Raw genomic sequence first — 20868 nt, 5'->3', positions numbered from 1 at the left:
ACTTCCCCCATCCCCCGGCCCAATCCCAACACTCCCCTTTCCTCAGGCCCACACCCAGCACTCTGCCTTTTCTCTCACCTCAGCACACACCCTCTGCCTTTTACAAAGAATCTCCCCCAGCAAAGAAGAACCCTGTGCTTCCTGCTGCAGCATGCAGGGAACAGGAGGGGAGGGGGTGGGAGTTGGACTGAGGCTGGAGCATAAAGAGAAGAGTCACTCTGCTCCCTAATCCAGCCCTCCTGTTGTTCCTCCTCCCTTCTCTTTTGTCCTTCCCCCTCCCCTCCTGTTCATTGAACAGAAGGGGAGGGGTAGAGGTTGGAGTGACCAGAGTAAAGAGATACTCTAGGCCCTAATCCAGCCCCTCCTCTCCTGTTCCTCCTCCCTTCTCTTTTGTCCTTGGCCCTTCCCCTCCTGTGCAGGGAATAGAAGAGGAGTGGTTGAGGTTGGAGTGACCAGAGCAAAGAAGAGATACTCTAGGCCCTAATCCAGCCCCTGATCTCCTGTTGTTCCTCCCCCCTACTCTTTTGTCCTTCCCCCTCCTCTCCTGTGCATTGAACAGAAGGGGAGGGGTTGAGGTTGGAGTGGCCAGAGAAGAGATACTCTAGGCCCTAATCCAGCCCCTCCCCTCCTGTTGTTTTTCCTTCCTCATAGGCAGGGTGCACACGACAGGAGAAGAAGGGCGGCGCCCAGAGATTTCCTGAGCATTTCAGGAAACCTGGTGAAAACCCAGAGAGTTCCCAGCAGGCGCAGACTTCTTAATAGGCAGAGCAGGTCAGGGGTTCTGAACCCCAGCCCTCAGGACACCCCAAGCCAGTTGGGTTTCTAGGATATCCCCAATGAATAAGGATGAATGAGATTTCCATACGATGGAGGCAGAGCATGCAAATCTATCTCATATATATATATATATATATATATATATATATATATATACATTGTGCATATCCTGACAATTTGACTGGGTTGGGCAGCACTGGTGTAGGTAACTGCCTAGGAGCAGCTGCCCTGCCACCAGAAGACCATTCTGTCACTGAAAGCAGCTCCAGCAACCATTCCTGTGCCGCTGTGTCTGTATATTAGAAGAGAGCTGATACATCATCCAGGTTGGACCCTACGAAGATTAGCTACAATTCAGAATTTAAGAGAAATATTCCACTCCCATTGGCTGGGCACAGATTAGGAAGGGCAGCTAGCAATCTGTGCCTAGGGGCAGCCAGAGGGTTAAATCCACAGCTGATTCCCAGGAGTGATGATTTGCAACTTCTCTTGTCATAAAGCTCCGAATAATACAAACAATGGCACAGACTGTGTCTCTCTTTACTGCAGGGACAGGCTCCACTGTTGCATGCAATAAAATATATTGTCAGTGTCAGAGATATTTTTTTCTCTTTGCTCTTATCTGTTGAATGTAGTGTGAGACAGCGATCAAGAGAGAGAAAATCCTGTCTGAGTTTGAGGAGCTGCACCAGTTCCTGAATGAGGAGCAGCAGATCCATCTCTCAAGGCTGGAACAGGAAGAGAAGGAGATTGTAAAGAAAATCAGGGATAATGTGAGCCAGCTAGAAGAGCTAAGCTCCTCTCTCCAGAAACTGATCTCAGAGATAGAGGAGAAGTGCCAGCAGCCCGCCGTGGAGTTACTGAAGGTGAGATGGAATTACAAATCCCCAGACTCCAGAATGGACTGGGCCCCACTTTGCCCGATTCCCAATAGGGACGTGCATTTGTTTGAAATGAACAAAAGCAATAACACGCAGGCTGAAGCCACTGAAAATTCATAAAGGCCATCCAAAACGAATGCCAGTTTCATGTGAGACTCTTCACCTGCACAAAAGTGTTCGCAGCATTAGCCATGAGGATTACTGGGAGTTCAATTTGCCCGTCCTGGGGACCCCCAGGAGAACAGCACTTTCTGCTGGGACAGGGGTGTGCCTGGTAGTCAAGAAGATAGAGAAAGTGGCTAACCAAGGCTACTGGAATAAGTGCTGAGCCGTTTTCTGGGAAAGAGGGCACAGCTTGCCAAAGGTCATTACACCTCAGAGGTCACTACTCGGGGACACCATACAAAGCACCAGGTCCTCAAAATAAGAGGACGTTCGAGTCCTGTAATAATAGACTCCCAACCAGGCCGCAATCTTAGCCTCTGATAACCTAAGCAAGGTATCATCCTAAGGCCATGCTATCATCCTCATGAAAAAAGGTGCACAACTGCACCTTCCACTCTGAAGGCACCACCCCCTCAGATGAGCGATTCAGGCCGAACCTCAGGCTACTCCCGTGCCAACTCCGGGCTAGGAAACAGATAATCATAGCAAGTTTTATTTATTTGTTTCCATTTCATGGGAACCTGATTGCATGGCTGGGATCTGTAAGTGAAACCAAGCCAACGGAAGGCCTCCTCCTGGCTTCAGGCTTCTGCAATTCATAGAAAGACAGGTTGAAAGATATAAAGAGATCCAGAGAAATGGTTTACAAAGCAGAGTCATCCAGAAAGGAAAATCTTCAAATACTGCAGCCTCCAAGAAAACCAGAGCTGGAGGGAGTCTAAAATCCTCCGAATCCTCAAACAATGCTGCTGTAATACAGACCCAGCCAGAGGTGAAGGACTTAACATGGCCGCCAGCCTGCCCTAAGTAAACTCCAGAGAAAAACACATTGATAAGGCCACCGCTCATGGTGCAGGCCAGGGCTCCTTCCTGCAGATAAGAAAGGCACCGAAAGCTCAGATTCCTGGGGGGGATCCACTAGAAATAGCCTGAAAATGACATATGCATTCCTGTGGTAGATGCTGGACTGCCGCTCATGCCGCAGGCCCAGCAGTGGCAGCCGAGCTCAAATTCTCACAGGTGCAGGCCTGGCACCTCCCCCAAAGCTGTGCAATACAGGAAACACTGAATCCCACTGAAAAACAAAGTCCCCCAGCAGGTACTTACCCGAAGTCTGTCTCAGCCTCTCTGGATGAACTTGCTCTGATTAAAAGGCCCCGTTTCTTTCTTTTCTTTAAACACTTCTGGAGTAGAGATGGAGGAGGGGGTGTGGACAGTGAGCATCCTCATTGTAAAGCTGAAGATTCTGCCTTAAAGCTTCCCTGGGTATTTTTCTATGGGAAGTCTCTCTCCCCTCAGGGACTGGGAACCTGCAGGATGGGCTCGCTCTTCTGGTGTAGCAGGAGCCTGGCCCAAGACATCTTCAATGGACTCTCAGTCCTGTGCAAACCAAGGACCAGGCCCGAGAATCCATCAGTGCCTGGAGAAATCCTGCTGCACCACCATCTGCTGGCGGCAGAGATTACTGGCGTTTCACTATGCTGATCCACCTCCGTAAAGTGGCGATAATGTCACAAAGGAAAGCACTGCGCTCGGCCTCCATCTGCTGGCAGGGGGACTTAATCCACTTGTCTTGACTGGACTGGCATAGCAGGATGAAATGGAAACAATACTTATTTTCTCTCAGCAAACAACCTGGAACTAGACTGCACAGAGCTGTGTGCCTGAAGTTGTAGTGTTTATAATGACTGCAGTATAGTCCATATAATATAAACAATAATAATCGTTCTTTCTGTCTTCTCTCCAGGATGCAGAGGCCACCCTGAGCAGGTACGGCTCTGTTCTAATTGCTCTCATTCTGCATGAAATAGCAGCTCTGTAACGTCACTGTGGGACCTGCCCCTCCCCAGTGACTGAGGAGAGGATGGGAGAAAGACCTGCTCTCACACTCCTTGTCCTGGGGTCTCACCCGCTTTCCTATTCACCTCACCCCACTATCCTCTCTCTCCATAACATTAGAGAGAGAAAACTCGTGGAGAGTGAGCATAAAACAATATAAAGTATTACCTGCATTGAATGCCCCTGATCATGGAGCTTTCTGAGACTGACGGGCAGCACTGGGCATTGCAGGCGGAGCTTATGATAAATTATTCCCAGCACTGAATGCCACTGATCATGGAGCACTCTGAGACTGACGGGCAGCACTGGGCATTGCAGGCGGAGCTTATCATAAATTATTACCTGCACTGAATGCCCCTGATCATGTAGCTCTCTGAGACTGACAGGCAGCACTGGGCATTGCAGGCGGAGCTTATCATAAATTATTACCTGCACTGAATGCCCCTGATCATGTAGCTCTCTGAGACTGACAGGCAGCACTGGGCATTGCAGGCGGAGCTTATCATAAATTATTACCTGCACTGAATGCCCCTGATCATGTAGCTCTCTGAGACTGACGGGCAGCACTGAGCATTGCAGGCGTAGCTTATCATAAATTATTACCTGCACTGAATGCCCCTGATCATGTAGCTCTCTGAGACTGACAGGCAGCACTGGGCATTGCAGGCGGAGCTTATCATAAATTATTACCTGCACTGAATGCCCCTGATCATGGAGCTCTCTGAGACTGACAGGCAGGACTGGGCATTGCAGGCGGAGCTTATCATAAATTATTACCTGCACTGAATGCCCCTGATCATGGAGCTCTCTGAGACTGACGGGCAGCACTGGGCATTGCAGGCGGAGCTTATTATAAATTATTAGCAGCACTGAATGCCCCTGATCAAGGAGCTCTCTCAGACTGATGGGCAGGACTGGGCATTGCAGGCAGAGCTTATGATGATTTTGTTCTTTTTCATTAGGGCAGGATTCAGGACCTCTCCTCCTTAGAAGATGAGCAGTGTTGTCTGCTGCCCTTTTTAACATCTCTGTTTATCTTCTGACCTTTTTGCTTTGAGAGCTGAAAGGATGTTACTCTGTGCATGCAGACAATGTCCATTGCTGCACCCATTGGGGAAGGATTGGAAAACGTCACTGGCACAACTGAATGCTGTCTTGAACAAGGTCTCAGATTGGGAGAGTCAGAATAGTCTTTACCTTAATTCCCAGAAAACAGTAGGATCCTGGATTATGAGACCCTCAGTTCCAGGGAGTAGTTCATCCCTTGTTCAGGGCGCTGCCCTGCTCTGGATCATGAAGAGTGAATATAAATCATTAAATGAAGGAATAAAGGCAGCATTGTGGGAGAATATTTTCTGTTTTCTCCTTCTGTCAGCAATAAGCCCCTCCCTTTCCCCAGGGCACAGTTAGTTAGAAGATCTCTGTCCCATCTCTCTCCCCGGGGACTCCCAGAATAATCCCTGTCACTCTCTTACTCTCAGGTGTCAGGCCGTGGCGTTTCCAAAACCAGAGGCTGCTCCTGTGGGAGAGGGAAAATGTTCGCACCTCAGCTTCCTTCGGCAGTATTTTGTTCTGAAAGATGTGCTCGCCAAACACCAAGGTAAAGAGCCCTTTCATTCTCAGGGCTAGCGGGCAGTTGTGATTCGGTGTAGCTGAATGTCTAGTAGTGCTTTAAAATTTAGGGGAGGCCCAATATTAAAATATATCCGGCTCTGTGAGTTAGCCGGAGAAGACTTAACCAGCTCACTTACTCGGGATATTCAGATAAGTATTAAAGTAAGCAGGATAAGCTTATCTGGCTAACTTTAGACCTGCTATGGGCCAAGTCTAATTTATCTGGTTATCTTAAATGGATAAGGCTGAATATTGCTACTTATCCGGCTAAGCTCCCCAGAAACGTAACGCCACCCACTGACTATCTGGATAACTGTTTAGAGAAGTGCTTAGGGCAGGGCTTCCCAAACCTATGGCCAATGTGACCCCGTTTTAGCATTTGAAAATTCACATGACCCCAGAGAAGGACACAAACTAATTCCCAGGGGTGTGGTCCCCCTCCTACCTCCACTCCTAATGTAACCGTCTCTAAAAGTCAGAAAGGAGGTCCAGACAACTGATCCGTAAAGATAGACTTTTATTGCCAGCAAGATGCAGCTAAGACAAAGGCTTAGTACAACTGCATGCCCCTCCCCTTCAGGAGCAGACTCTTATGCACTTTACAGTTCTTATCTTTTACACATGCGTTCTAAGCATTGCTGAGCAAGCATATTCCGGCTGAAGGGGCTACTGACCCCCTCCCTAGACACCCTGGAACTTTCGTGAAACTTCTCCCATGTTCTGCAGGAGAGGCTGCTGGGACTTGCAGTTCTGGAAAGGAATTTGCGAGTCTGCAGCAATACAGCCCGTCACATAATACATCCATTGTTCTAATCTAGGTTACAGCAGTGAAAGCTTATCAGAGAATAAGAACAGCGAAGCCAAAAAAATGAAAATGTGCAATGTGCTGACAGAGAGTTTCTCAATGTCCTAATTACAGCTGTATTGCAGACTGTAAGTAAACCCGTCATGAAGCAGGGAATTCTGGTACATGAAGTCCTGTTTGGCAGGAGTTTCAGGTTGGCCTTTGTCAAGTTGTAGCCTTCAGACTCCTTCATTCCCCCCTTTGATACTTATCATTCTCTATGAAAAGTATCACACCATCACAACGCAGCTGTGGAGCTAAAAGAAACAGAAACAAGAAAAATTAGCAATTTGAGTTCTCAGAGGGCCCTAATTTCCCAAACAGTCCGATGGTTTCTTCACGGGTTTGAGACGGATGGGCCCTATTGGCTCCACCCCCCTTTGTAGCCCGAACTTGTCATGTATGGGAAGATGGCCCAGGATAAAACATGAGGATGGTTAAACAGGTTCTATAGGTTCAGAGGAATACATGTACAGTGACAGGAGTTGCGTGGCTGTTTTGCGTTCAGCAATGTCCTTCATCACCCGACGAAGGCGGTTTGAGCAAGAAAGGAATAATTCAGGGTCCTAAAAGACAAAACAGTATTAAACTGGCTGGGATAACAAACAAGCTCTTAAATCCACCGATCATGGAAAACCAACCACGGAATCCATTGGTCCAGTCCCAAGCACTATTCCACTGCTGGACAGGGACGTGTGCCATCTTGACCATGCGATCAGTGATGTTTTGGATAACCTTGTTTTGGTCATCTACCTGTAAACAACAATTGGAGAGGTTAAATGTTCCACAAACCCTCCTTCCTGGGCCAGAGGGTAATCTAAAACCAATCTATTCTGGTACACTGCAGTCATAATTTTGGTATTTTCTTTTGCCCAGAGTTTAAGAGCGAAAGCAGTCGTTGGTGATGAGCTCCAGGACTGCCTGAAGCCTGATGATGCGATGCAATTAATACTGCTTGGAAGGGTTCCCGAGTTGCCCCTGTTTGCTGCTTCATCTGCTCTCTGATTTCCTTGACAATAGGGTTTGATTTCCTGGTGTGTGCTTTGGAATGCATTACAGCCACCTTGCGAGGTAGCCAAACTGCGTCTAGTAATTCACGTACTTCTGATGCATTGTTCAATTGTTTTCCCTCTATAATGCTCCATGCACTTGAATTGTAAGGAAGGCATATTTAGAGTCTGTAGATATTTACAGTTTGTCCTTCTGCCAACTGCAGAGCTCGAGTAAGGGCAATTAGTTCAGCTTTTTGTGCAGACGTTCCTGGGGGAAGAGGTTGAGCCTCAATGATTTCATCTTCGGATACAACAGCATATCCAGCGGAACGTATCTCATGAATGATTTGGCTGCTCCCATCAGTGAATAAAGTCCAAGCTCCTTGCCAGGATTGATCCCTCAGGTCTGGTCTACTGGAATGTATTGTAGTCATGATTTCTTCACAATCATGGGCAACTGGTTCAGGTGCCGGCATAAGAGTGGCCGGGTTCAAGTTTTTGCTGTCTTGTATTTGAATTTCAGGTGTTTCACACAGTAAGGCTTGATACTTGACGAGACATGAATTAGTCATCCATTTTGGTCCATGAGTTTCAAGTAGTCCTTGAATAGTATGAGGAGTTGTCACTTGCAGAGTTTGTCCAAATGTTAGCTTGACTGCCTCTGGAATTAGTATGCATGCAGCCGCGATGCTTCGAAGGCAACCTGGCCATCCTTTTGCAACATTGTCCATTCCTTTTGACAGATATGCAACAGGTCGCTCCCAAGAGCCTAGAGTTTGAGTCAATACCCCAATGGCCATTCCTTTCTTTTCATCGACAAATAGATGAAATGGTTTCAGTACATCTGGTAACCCTAGAGCTGGTGGTTCAATCAAGGCTTCTTTCAGTTGGTTCAGTCTTGCTAGTTCGTGTCCTTCCCATTGGAAAGGTTGAGATTCTGCTTCTTTTCCCCGTAACTTATCGTACAGGGGTTGGGCAATAATCGCATAGTTGGCAATCCACAATCTACAGTATCCCGTGGCTCCGAGGAACGCTCGGAGCTCTTTCTTACAAGTGGGTACAGGTTGATCTCTTATGGAACTAGTTCGAGAGATTCCAAGACAACGAGTCCCTTCACGGATTTGGAAGCCCAAGTATTCTACTTCCAATTCACAGATTTGCGCCTTCTTTTTACTTGCACGGTATCCTTTGGAGTACAACGTCTTTAATAAGTGGAGGGTAGCTACTGCACATTCAAGATACGTTTCTCGAAACAACAGAAGGTCATCCACATATTGTATCACTGGCCCATACACAACTTGATACGTCTTCAAGTCTTTTGCCAGTTGTTCACCAAACAACGTAGGTGAATGCTTGAACCCTTGAGGCAAGCGAGTCCATGTGTACTGCTGCTTTATTCCGGTGTGTGCATTTTCCCATGTGAAGGCAAAAATCTTCTGACAGTCCTCCGCTATCGGAACGGAGAAGAAAGCATCTTTGAGATCAATGACACTGTACCACTTGGAGCTGGAAGAAACTTGAGCCAGGATTGAGTACGGATTTGGCACGAGTGCCACCAAATCTGCCACTTGAGTATTCACTTTTCTTAAATCTTGTACAGGTCGATAGTCGTTAGTACCAGGTTTCTTTACTGGTAACAAAGGCGTGTTCCATTCAGGTCTGGTTGCTTCCAGAACTCCCTGCTTTAGGTGTTTCTGACTCAGATCCGATTACTGCATCTGGCGGCATATGGCATGGGGTATTGGGTTTGGTTAACTATTTGGGCGCCTTGCTTTAGTTCGATCCAGACTGGCCCCCACGACTAATCCTCCAGGACAAATCCCATCTCTGTCGATGATGGGGTGTCTTCTGGGTATTTGAGGAAGTAATCTCCATTTCTCCCTGAGGGGGCAGATGAGTATCACTGGATGGTTCCCGAAGGAGGCTTTAACTTCCCCTGTTGGTTGAAATCTCAATGTGGTCTGTAGTTTACACAGCAGGTCCCGTCCGATAAGGGATTCCATGGTCCCGCCTACTTGTATAGTTCATTCTTTCTGCAGAGGGGCAGTGAGTACCTGACCTGAGGCACCCACTATAGAAACAGTCTCTTTCGTCGGGGGGGCCAATTGGTGCAGTCATGACAGATCGTTGGCCTCTGAGTCCAACAGGCCCCTGATTTTTGTTGTGTTACCTCGTGGATCTCCACCAGAGGGTCAGTGGGGATTCTTCCCTCCCGGTCTCTTCAGGCTGTATGCTCCTTGTCGCCTCCCCCGCCATCTGCCAGTGGGTGTTGTCCGATCTCCTTCCTCCTCGGCCCCTTTGTGTCGGTGCAGGTCCATTTTTGTCGTTAGTATTCACTGCAGGGCTCCCGTATTTCTTTTGCCATTCTTCACAGTCTCTCTTCCAATGGCCTTCATTTTTGCAGTACGCACACTGATTCTTTCCCAAGGGGGGGGTCTTGTTCCCCCTCCTCTTCGCGGTCTGCCATTGTCTTGGCTCCTTCCCGTCCGAGTGTCCTCGAGAGCGGCGGCTAACAGTCACTTTCTCCTTCATGTCTCTACTTGCTTCTCTCTTTTCTCTTCCACTTCTCTATTTCCACATACCTGGTCTGCTATAGCTTTTAACTGGCTGAGGCTCATGCCCTCAAAGCCTTCGGCCTTCTGCAGCTTCTTTCGGATGTCGGGTCTATTATTAAGTTCCTGGTTGCAGGGACGGGCCCTTTTCTTCTCTTCCTGATCCCTGTTCCCATACATCTCAAAATACGATGAAAAGATCACAGTTCATCTGGAAATTGAATAGGTGACCTGCGCCTGGAGGCAAATCAGTTCTGACGAGGCTGAGAAGCTGCAAAACATTGCTTCCTTCATACTTGTAAGTTTGGCATTGGGTTAATTCAATAAAGTCAACCTGGATCTGCAGGCAAGGATCCAGGGGGGGCGCTTTAGGTGTGCAGGAGTGATGATCAAACCCTTGGAAGCCTTGTACCAATTACATTGCAAACACTAAGAACATATGGTAATAGCCAGAGCCCAGCCCCCACCAGTGATAAAAGAACATAATTGCAATATATATATATATATGTGTGTGTGTGTGGGCTACTACTTTATCATTTGGGCCGACTCATATTTGCTCTTGTTCCTAATCTTGCATAGCGGCCCCTCCTCTTGCCCACAACCTCAACAATCCCCATCTTGCGCCTGCCACCGAATCAAAATTTCCAATATTAAGTCTTTGTTTTCTCCGTGTTTTTTTTTTTTTTTTTTACAAACGGCATCCTGTAATTCCCACAGTCAGAACTGCAGCTGTCCTATCTTGCCGCTTGCTATGCCCTGCATATTTAACAAAGCTTTAACAAAGGTCCCATTCTTAATCATTTCTCCTCTAATTTTCCCAGAGACAGCTTTAAAATAAACTGCGTCAGCAAAAGGGAGTTCATACTTTATCATGCGTTCCAATGTAACTTTTAAATAACAGATAATATATAGGAAACAAGTAAGAACAATAATTAACATGGCATTAGAGAATATTCTTATTGTACAGGTGCCCTGCAATAGATGGAAAAAAAACAATAAATAATTGACTAACCTGTGGAAGTATCAAGTGAAGGATAAGCATAGGGAGGACACTGGGATAGAAGATATGAGAAAACTGAAAACTTCTGATTAACAACGCCAGCATTTTATAATACATTTTTTGTACTGCAATAATGAATTTGCTGCTATAAAATGTCCATCATATTATGTCTGTCAAATGACATATGCAATGGTCTGATTGTAAACTACAGATCATCTTGTGAGTAATCAAGGAAATGCAAAACGCAATATCTTACTTATAATTGACACATTCGAAGTTTACCTTTTAATACAATGAATGCAGGAAACACATCTCTACTTTAATAACAAACTAAAATATCTTAACTCTCTGGATTAAGTAATGAAGGATCTTGTGCAGCATCTGTAAACCAAAAATCTCTTCCCATTAGGGTTTAAAACAATTAAAAACAATTAAAAAAAATCCCTGGTACATGTGCTTGCAATTCACAGATAGCAGTTACATACATCACAATCCTTAATTAATAATTTGAAAACCCAAACGTACCAGAGAAATGTTATAGGGGTTAAAATGTCCCTCTGAGAAGCAGCCTCTGCCCAGCCAAACAAGTTAACTCTCAAGCTCCCAGCAGCAGCTAACTGCCGCTGTTCAGCACACATATACAGATAAATAATTCACAATCACTTTTAATAAGTTTTCCTTAAGTAAAAATAGTCTGCATCACCAGAGTAGATCAAAAGAAATAATGCATTTGATCATAAAAAGAAATTTGTCTAACCGATCTACCACAATAGAAATTTTTCCTAAGGGTACCTTCAGCTGAAAATGCACTCTCTTTCACACAACAAGAAATCTATTCCCGCTAGTTTATATGTTCCCAAGCGCGTGGTCTTCAGAGCGGGATTCCTACTAACCACTGCGCGGGGCGTGATCAAGGCCCCCTTGGTCCGCTTGGTGACGGACCGGCTACTTGTTACGCTTTATCTATTCTTCACTTAATTCTGTTTTTCCCCAAAATACTCGCCTGCAAGGTCCTTCCGATCGTCACGAAAGCCTTCTTCCCGGATCACCGGCCCAGAGGTCTCAGAGGATCTCCGTGGAATGACCCCCTCCTATACCTGATCACTGAACTCAGCGGTGGCCACTCACCAGGCAAGTCTGGGGGATCACTCCGCCACAAAATCTCCTGGACCAACTGGGGGGCTAAAATAGCGTCCCCGGTACCTCCTGGCTGGCTCGCCAAATGTAACCGTCTCTAAAAGTCAGAAAGGAGGTCCAGACAACTGATCCGTAAAGATAGACTTTTATTGCCAGCAAGATGCAGCTAAGACAAAGGCTTAGTACAACTGCATGCCCCTCCCCTTCAGGAGCAGACTCTTATGCACTTTACAGTTCTTATCTTTTACACATGCGTTCTAAGCATTGCTGAGCAAGCATATTCCGGCTGAAGGGGCTACTGACCCCCTCCCTAGACACCCTGGAACTTTCATGAAACTTCTCCCATGTTCTGCAGGAGAGGCTGCTGGGACTTGCAGTTCTGGAAAGGAATTTGCGAGTCTGCAGCAATACAGCCCGTCACATAATACATCCATTGTTCTAATCTAGGTTACAGCAGTGAAAGCTTATCAGAGAATAAGAACAGCGAAGCCAAAAAAATGAAAATGTGCAATGTGCTGACAGAGAGTTTCTCAATGTCCTAATTACAGCTGTATTGCAGACTGTAAGTAAACCAGTCATGAAGCAGGGAATTCTGGTACATGAAGTCCTGTTTGGCAGGAGTTTCAGGTTGGCCTTTGTCAAGTTGTAGCCTTCAGACTCCTTCACTCTCACCTCCTTAGCCTATCCCATCCTCTTCCCTCTCACCCAATCTCCCATTCCCTCCTCACCTATCCCGCCATCCCCTTTCTTACCTCCCAGCCTCACTCTCACCCCCTCCATCCATCTTCACGTCCCCTCAGCTAATCCTCTATCACCTGCAAGATGTTCTTATAACCCTCAACTGATCCTCTGACATCCCCTCCCTCTCACCCCATTCTCCATTCCCTTCTCACTAATCCTGCATTCCCTCTATCACCTCCCATCCTCATCTCCTCCCCTCCTGCCTTTCCTTACATTTCCCTCAGCCACGCTCCAACTCCTTTTACATCTCTCAGCTCATCTTCTGTCATTACCCCTCACCTTCCACCTTATCCAACCCTCCAACCTCTCCTGCATCTCATCCCTCCTTTAAAATAGACCCTCCTGCAACCATCCCCTGGCCAGGCTCAGCTGCAACATTTGCCTTTGGGCCTGGGCCAAAAGGTGGATGACAACGGGTGGGACGAGAGGGCAGGTTGATGGCGGGGCAGTTCAGTGGTGGGTGAAGAGAGAGGAGCAGTGATAATTTGCACCGATCCATACACACTCAGCCCTGCCCTCCCCTCATGGCAGCACAGGGCCTGTGGGTTATGCAGGCTCAGAGGCCCTGCAGCGGCCCTGTCCCTTCTCATGCAGGGCTTCCTGTTACCACGGAAACTCATGCAAGGGCAGTACCACCCCAGGGCCTGTGAGCACGAGCAGGCTCACAGGCCCCACGCTGACTCCCACTACTAATAGTGCTGCTGCTGGTGCATTTGAGGCACTTGTGACCACAGCTGAAGGTGTTGGGGTCCAGACTCACAGTTTGGGAAGCCCTGGCTTAAGTAAGCAGCTTCAGAAAGGTGAGGTTTTTTTAAAACTGGATTTGAACAAAGCCAGAGAGGGAGCATAATGGACAGGCTCAGGAAACCTATTCCAGTCATTTGGTGCAGCAAGGTGGAGTTGGTGGTGGAAGAGAAGGGCACAGATAAGAGTGACCTGACCAATGAATGGGCTTTATGAGGAAGGATGCAGGGAGAGAGTGGAGAAGACAGGTAGTGAGGAGCTGCAGAGTGAGTGCATTTACAGGAGAGTAAGAGAAGAAGACAGGGAGGCGATGTAGCAGCTTGAGAATAGAGGTTAGATGCGCATAGCAGCACTGAAGGAGGAGAAGAGGTGCAGCTGAATTTGGAATAGATTGCAGTGAGCAACAGTTCAGGGGGAGGCCTGCAGAAAGCAAGTTGTAGAAGTCTGAGGAGGAGGTGATAAGAGATATTGAGCATTTGGTAGCGTGCTCAGAAAAGAAGGGATGGATTTTAGTAATGTTATAGAGGCTTATCTGGGTAAGTTCACCACACTCCCTGCATCTGAATATCAGGCTGTAAGTTTATTGCAAAAATGCTTCATTTTAAATGTTTACCATTTCTCAGTATAATTGTTTATCCTTACATTTTCTTTTAGGCAAACTTTCTGCAGAACTAGGTAAGCTTTCTTCAGTTTCTCTCTTTTACATTTAAAAAAAAACTATTTAAGGTGCATCTCTGCTTTGGAAAGGCTCCTGTTTCCCTTACAATAAATAGAGAAGGCTGCACACAGAAACAGCAATTACAGGTTTTTATGGTCACAGACAGAGCCCTGAGAAATGAAAGAGACGGTGCCACAGGATTTGGGGTTATGTTACTGGCTGAATACTGCAGCATGAAACCAGGGCCAGATTTTGGTGCCCATAGGCAGGACCTGCTGGAGGTGGGACAGTAAAGGGGAGAGGATAGCGTGTCACTGCAGCGTCCCTCTGAAGTGACGCAGACTCACAGCCCTAAAGCAAACAGGAGCAGGCTCCTCTTCAGCCTGATTATTTGCTGCCTTCAGAATTGGCACGCTGGGCAGTTGCCTCTTTTTGCCAATGCTTGATGTGTAACCGTCTCTTTTTAGTCAGTAAGGAGGTCCAGACAACTGATCCGTAAAGATAGACTTTTATTGCCAGCAAGATGCAGCTAAGACAAAGGCTCAGTACAACTGCATGCCACGCCCCCTCCGGAGCAAACTTTTATGCACTTTACAATTCTTATCTTTCACACATGCGTTCTGGTTTTTGCTGAACAAACACTTCACAAATTGCTGAACAAGCATTAGCTAGCGTGGTCCTCTAGTAGGTGTAGCTTAAGATCAGACTATTGTTTCGTCATTTAATTGACGTGTTAGACATTTTACATTGTCATTCGTATTAATACAATACAAAGTATTATTCCAAAATGGAGTTACGTTACAAATTAGTGCGTCACTGCGTCACTACGCATTACGTATCATTTGCGTTGCAAATATTAGTATGTTCAAGATGGCTGTGCGTTTCACTGCTGGCATGATTAGTCGGAAGATGTTCAGTTGCTCTTTCGTACTTCAGGGGGGGTCCCGAAATTGAACCTCTTCATTCCCCCCTTTGATACTTCAACTTTGAAGAGAAGGCAGAAGTATCACTTTATATCTGAAGAGGAACTGAAACGACAATGAGAGTTAATACCAGTGACATTGAATGTGAGCCCTAATATGTTGTTAGGTCGTTGGTTTCTTCACGGGTTTGAGACGGGTGGACCATATTGGTGTCACCCCCCTTTGTAGCCCGACTTACCCCAACAACACGTTGGCTCCATTATGGTAATGCTTAGAGGTTAGAGTTTATCAGACTTATAAGTTAGTAGTTAAGTATTCTTTATCAGAATCGGTATCCGAATCATTGGTAGTGTCGTAGTCAGAAGAATCAGATGAAGGAAATGTGGAGACAGACACATACTTATTAATCATCATGACGTGAGCAGCTGCTCGCCGATCAGCAATATGTTCAATCATGGATCGGAGATGCCTAAAAATAAGAGGGAGACAAATAGGAAACAGAATACATGTAAAAACAAGAAGTATCAGAGGAAAGAGGAGTTCTTTAAGGCCAGGAATGGAAGTGAGCCAGTTGGGTAAAGATCCTGTCCAGTCAAGGATTCCAGTCCACGTCTGCACTGGTACATGGGCCAGGCGAATCATTCGATCAGTGATCTCCTCAATGACTTTACTCTTGTCATCTACCTGTAAACAACAGTTAGAAAGATTAAATTTGCCACATACACCACCTTCCTGGGCTAGGAGGTAGTCTAAAGCCAATCGGTTTTGGTAGACAGCTGTTAGAATTTTAGTGTTTTGCTTGGCTAAGATGTTGAGAGCCAAGGCAGAATCATTTGTCAGGAGTTCCAGTACTGCTTGGAGTCTTATAATTCGATTGAGCATATAGATAGGTGTTCTATATCCATAAGAACCATCCTCAGCCCAGGTGGCCGGACCATAGTATTGTACAATTCGTTCAGGAGGCCACTCTTGATCTTTCCAATCTCCTATGGATACTTTAGGAGTGCTGCGACGTTTGTTGGGTCTGATGGGACTGTATACTGGAACTCCTAAGGTTTCTCCAGCAGTAATGGGAAGTAGGAAGAAACTTGGCCGAATTGTAGCCAAGAAGCAAGTTCCATACCAGTTTGTTGGTAACTGTTCATAAGCTCTTCGTCCACATACATAATAATAACCATCTGGAGCATTGAAAACGGTAGTAGCAACACCTGCAGCTGTCCATGTCTTGTTCAAAGTCGAGTCAGTCCAGATGGGAGTTGGCATGGTAGAATTTTCAGTCTGCCACCATGTCTGGGTGGTAAGGTTGGCAGTAAGAACTCCTGTGCATGGAGAATTTCCAACAGGCACGGTATAGATGCGTGAATGTTGTCGAGAGATACATAGTCTGCCAATAACATCAGTCTGTAGTGCCCACTCATATGGATGAGATTTACGGTTATAGGTTACAGTGGTATTCAAGGTGTTAAGATCGGATTGGAAGGTTTCCTTGGCTTCCCATGGCCATTGCTCTCCTGTATCTGTTCCTCCACATACAAAACAGTTCTTGACTTCGAGAGAGAGAGCTATGTTTTCCGCCAAATTGACAAACAGGTTTTTTACTTGTTGAGAAATTGTATGTTTCTTTAATTCCTCAGAGGCATGAGATATTTCGTCGAAGAAGGATTGATAACCCACCACAGTAGTCTGGTGAATAATTGGACGAGGTTTGTCTTTTCGCTGAGTGATGGTAATGTAGGTCATGGGGTCTTTTCCAGTTCCGTCGATACCAAATCCCCAAGTATCTTGCCAAGGGATTCCTTCGCTTCTTAGAGGCCATTGTATCGATACTGTATTACCATTTACTGCAGTTAATCGTCCTATTCCGTGGCAGCCATGGTAACCTCCACCGGTGTAATCACAAACTAGAGCCCATCCTGACAATGTCAGGTCCCCTCCGCACGGCAGCCAACTGGATGGATTAGCTGCCCGGTTGTATGGGCAGAGGTATTTGTGATTGTAGAAATAGGAATTTCTCCAGGCTTGAGACCCACAGTGAAGTGCATTTGGGTGTTTATCGATGGCTTCGCAGGCATCGAACGTTATTGTGACAATCGTTTCACTTCCCATAAGAACCTTAGTGGAGTTGATGTAGTACAAGATGCCTTTTCCTTCTGGGACAATACTTGATGTGTAGCTCTTTGGTAGACCTACAGTGAGGGTGATGTTGTAGTACTTAGGAGTGGTTGGGGTATGACATATGACTTTGCCAGTTTCTAAACATCGATGGAAGGACTGATAGCCTTGAGTAGTATTCAGGGCGCAAGCAGGTAGTGTGGCACAGGAAGTTGGTGGTTGAGATTGGTGGATGATTGTTGAGACAACTTGAAATCCAGTTTGAGTGGTAGTACGAATTAGCTTGATACATTCAGTGCAATTCTTGCTCAAGGACAGGAAAACAGAGGTAGTCGGGTTACAGAAGAATAGTAAGTGAATGTAGAAGATGGATGCAACGTAGATCTTGGAAGTCGGAATCTGTGACATTGCTTTATGACGTAGATGGTTGCATTCATAAGTAATGGATTCTGAAAGGAAGGAAAGAAATGGACACATTAATATTCAGTTGTAGTTACTGATACTTTTTTACTCAGGACTAGCACTGGGCCTGCCTTGGGTGAATCTTAATTTGTGGTCTCCAATCCTGGAAACCTGCCAGTTGGCTGAAGCTGGTTTGAGACGTGTCCAATGAATCCATGAAGAACATCCAAAAACTTTGACAGCTGTTGGAGTAGTTAGCAATACAGTGTACGGCCCTTTCCATCGGGGCTGGAGGGAATCAGACTCATCCCAGTCTTTTATCCACACCGAATTCCCTATCTGGTATGGATGAATTGGGTTTAGCAGGACCAATGGTTCAGTGTCACAGGTGTATTTTTGAATCGCAATAACTGTGTTATATAGTCCTTTGAGTTGGTTACTGAGAGACATTTCCCCTTGTATTTGCAGCGATTCAGGAAAAGATGGAAGAGGTGGAGGCCTTGCGTACATCATTTCATAAGGAGTTAACCCCGACTTCCGTGGGGTGCATCGGACGTGTAGTAGAGCTAAGGGCAGGATGTCTGGCCATTTAGTCTTTGTTTCCTGACACAATTTAGCGAGCTGATTTTTTAGTGTCCTGTTAGCTCGTTCAACTGCTCCACTACTTTGAGGTCTCCAGGCGCAGTGCAGGTGCCATTGGATGCCCAGAATTTGACTCAGACGTCGCGTGACTTCACTGGTGAAGGCTGGTCCATTATCTGAATTTATCTGCCGAGGTAATCCGTATCGTGGTAAAATTTTGTGGAGAAGCAATGTTACTACTTCCTTGGCAGTCTCAGTTCGAGTGGGTATGGCTTCGATCCATCCGGTATAAGTACAGACAGCTACCAGCATTGCTTTGTATCTTTTTGAAGCAGTCATGTGGGTGAAGTCGATTTGGCAAACTTGAAACGGAGTTGTTCCTCGCAATATATGTCCAGGGGCTGGACCAGGTCCATTTCTGGGATTGTTCCTTGCACAGGTAACACATTGATTAACAGCATATTTAGTTAGTTGAAAGAGTCTATTAATGTAGTAAGTTTTTGCCAACAGTGTTGCTAATGCATCTCGGCCGAGATGGGTTTTATTATGGGCTTCCCTGACAACAGTCCATGCCAGGGCGTCGGGTATCCATACCCTATCTTCTTGTACAATCCACTACCCATCCTGCTGATGAAATTGTTCGGTTTGTGCCCAATCATTTTCTTCCGCTGAATAAATGGGGGTTTCATTCGTGAACTGTAGGAGTGGGCAAGTGGGAGTTGATGTATGTGGTGATTGCACACGTGCTGCTTCTTTCGCAGTCTTATCTGCCCATTGGTTTCCTTTGGCGATGGGATCAGTTCTCCCTGTATGGGCTTTACAATGCATGACAGCTACCTTCTTTGGTGCCCATACAGAGTCTAGCAATTGATGTATTTCCGATGCATTAGCTATTTGTTTCCCTTCCGCAGTTAGGAATCCTCGTTCCTTGTATAAAGCTCCATGCACTTGGATTGTAAGGAAAGCGTATTTTGAATCAGTATAAATATTTACAGTTTTTCCTTCTGCCAACTGCAGAGCCCTTGTGAGCGCAATTAGTTCAGCTTTTTGCGCTGATGTCCCTGGGGGTAGGGGTTCAGCTTCAACAATGTCGTCTTCGGAGACTACAGCATACCCAGCGACCCTGATTCCATTTATAACCTGGCTGCTTCCATCAGTGAATAAAGTCCATGCTCCTTGCCAGGGTTGGTCGCGTAAGTCGGGTCGGCTGGAATGTACTGTTGCCATAATTTCCCCACATTCATGAGAAACTGAAGTGGGGGTTGGGAGTAGAGTTGCAGGATTCAAGTTTTTACTGTCCTGTATTTGAATCTCTGGAGTTTCACATAATAACGCTTGGTACTTTACAAGACGTGAATTTGTCATCCATTTTGGTCCATGGGTCTCTAGCAGTCCTTGGATAGTATGAGGAGTAGTTACTTGTAAAATCTGTCCAAATGTTAGCTTAACAGCTTCGGGTATCAGTAGACATGCAGCAGCAATGCTTCGGAGGCATCCTGGCCATCCTTTTGACACATTGTCCATTCCTTTTGACAGATATGCAACAGGTCGTTCCCATGAGCCTAAGGTTTGAGTCAATACTCCTATGGCCATGCCTTTTTTCTCGTCGACGAATAGATGGAATGGTTTCATCACATCTGGCAATCCTAAGGCAGGTGGTTCAATTAAGGCTTCTTTTAGTTGACGTAAGCTTGCCAGTTCGTTTCCTTCCCATTGGAAGGGTTGAGATTCTGCCTCTTTACCCCGCAGCTTGTCGTACAGGGGTTGAGCAATAACTGCATAGTTAGCAATCCACAGCCTACAGTATCCTGCAGCTCCCAGGAACGCCCGGAGCTCTTTCTTACAAGTGGGTACAGGTTGATCTCTTATAGAACTGGTGCGAGAAATCCCCAGACATCGGGTTCCTCCACGTATTTGGAAGCCTAAATACTCTACTTCCAATTCACAGATTTGCGCTTTCTTTTTACTTGCACGATACCCTTTTGAGTACAACGTCTTTAGCAGCTGAAGAGTGGATACCGAACATTCGAGGTACGTCTCTCGAAACAACAGAAGGTCATCCACGTATTGTATGACTGGCCCATACTTTACTTGATACATCTTTAAATCTTTTGCCAGTTGCTCACCGAACAGCGTAGGTGAGTGCCTAAACCCTTGAGGCAACCTAGTCCATGTGTACTGCTGCTTTACTCCAGTATCTGCATCTTCCCATGTGAAAGCAAAAATCTTTTGACATTCCTCCGCCACCGGGACGGAGAAGAAGGCATCTTTGAGATCAATGACACTGTACCACTTTGATGCAGGAGAGACTTGAGCCAGGATTGAGTACGGATTTGGCACGAGGGCTACTAGATCTGCTACTTGACTATTCACTTTTCTTAAGTCTTGTACTGGTCGATAGTCATTTGATCCAGGCTTCTTTACTGGCAACAGAGGGGTGTTCCAAGCAGATCGGATTCGCCGGAGAATGCCCAAATCATACAATCTTTGCAGGTGTATCTGAATTCCTTGTCTGGCCATATAAGGAATGGGGTATTGAGATTGATTTATCACCTGTGCATTCTGTTTCATCTCGATCCAAATAGGGGTAGCGTTGATGGCTATTCCTCCTGGATTTTGTTCAGCCCATACTTTAGGTATACTGTCCATTAGCTGTCTGCGCTTTTCGTTGAGGACGGTGTTTTCTCCATATCGGTGCGTAGTGGTATGTTTGACTATGGGGAGATGTAATCTCCATTCTTCTTGGAGTGGACAGATGAGAGAGACTGGATTATCAGCGAAGGATGCTCTTATTTCTCCTGTCGATTCAAATTGTAAGTTGGCTCTTAACTTACAAAGAAGGTCTCTCCCTATGAGGGGAACTGGGCATCCCGGGACGTAAAGAAACTGATGAGATACTAATTGT

The 20868-nt window shown here is 46.1% G+C and overlaps 1 protein-coding gene across 2 annotated transcripts in view; it reads left to right on the top strand.

The window, feature by feature from the left end:
* The window catches only part of LOC115085687 (E3 ubiquitin-protein ligase TRIM39-like), a 106090-nt gene that overhangs the window by 79787 nt on the left and 5435 nt on the right, over positions 1–20868 (top strand). Inside the window, exons 3-6 of one of the 2 annotated variants that reach the window (XM_029591993.1) lie at positions 1413–1643; positions 3571–3593; positions 5144–5262; positions 13941–13961. In XM_029591993.1, the coding sequence (XP_029447853.1) occupies positions 1413–1643; positions 3571–3593; positions 5144–5262; positions 13941–13961 (394 nt within the window). The remainder of the gene's footprint in view (positions 1–1412; positions 1644–3570; positions 3594–5143; positions 5263–13940; positions 13962–20868) is intronic. The other variant, XM_029591992.1, reaches the window with a different exon arrangement.

Source organism: Rhinatrema bivittatum, chromosome 2 (assembly GCF_901001135.1).
Source record: "Rhinatrema bivittatum chromosome 2, aRhiBiv1.1, whole genome shotgun sequence".
In the NCBI taxonomy this organism is placed as follows: domain Eukaryota; kingdom Metazoa; phylum Chordata; class Amphibia; order Gymnophiona; family Rhinatrematidae; genus Rhinatrema; species Rhinatrema bivittatum.
The sequence above is the reverse complement of the archived record's forward strand: the minus strand, read 5'-3'. Positions and strand labels throughout refer to the sequence as shown.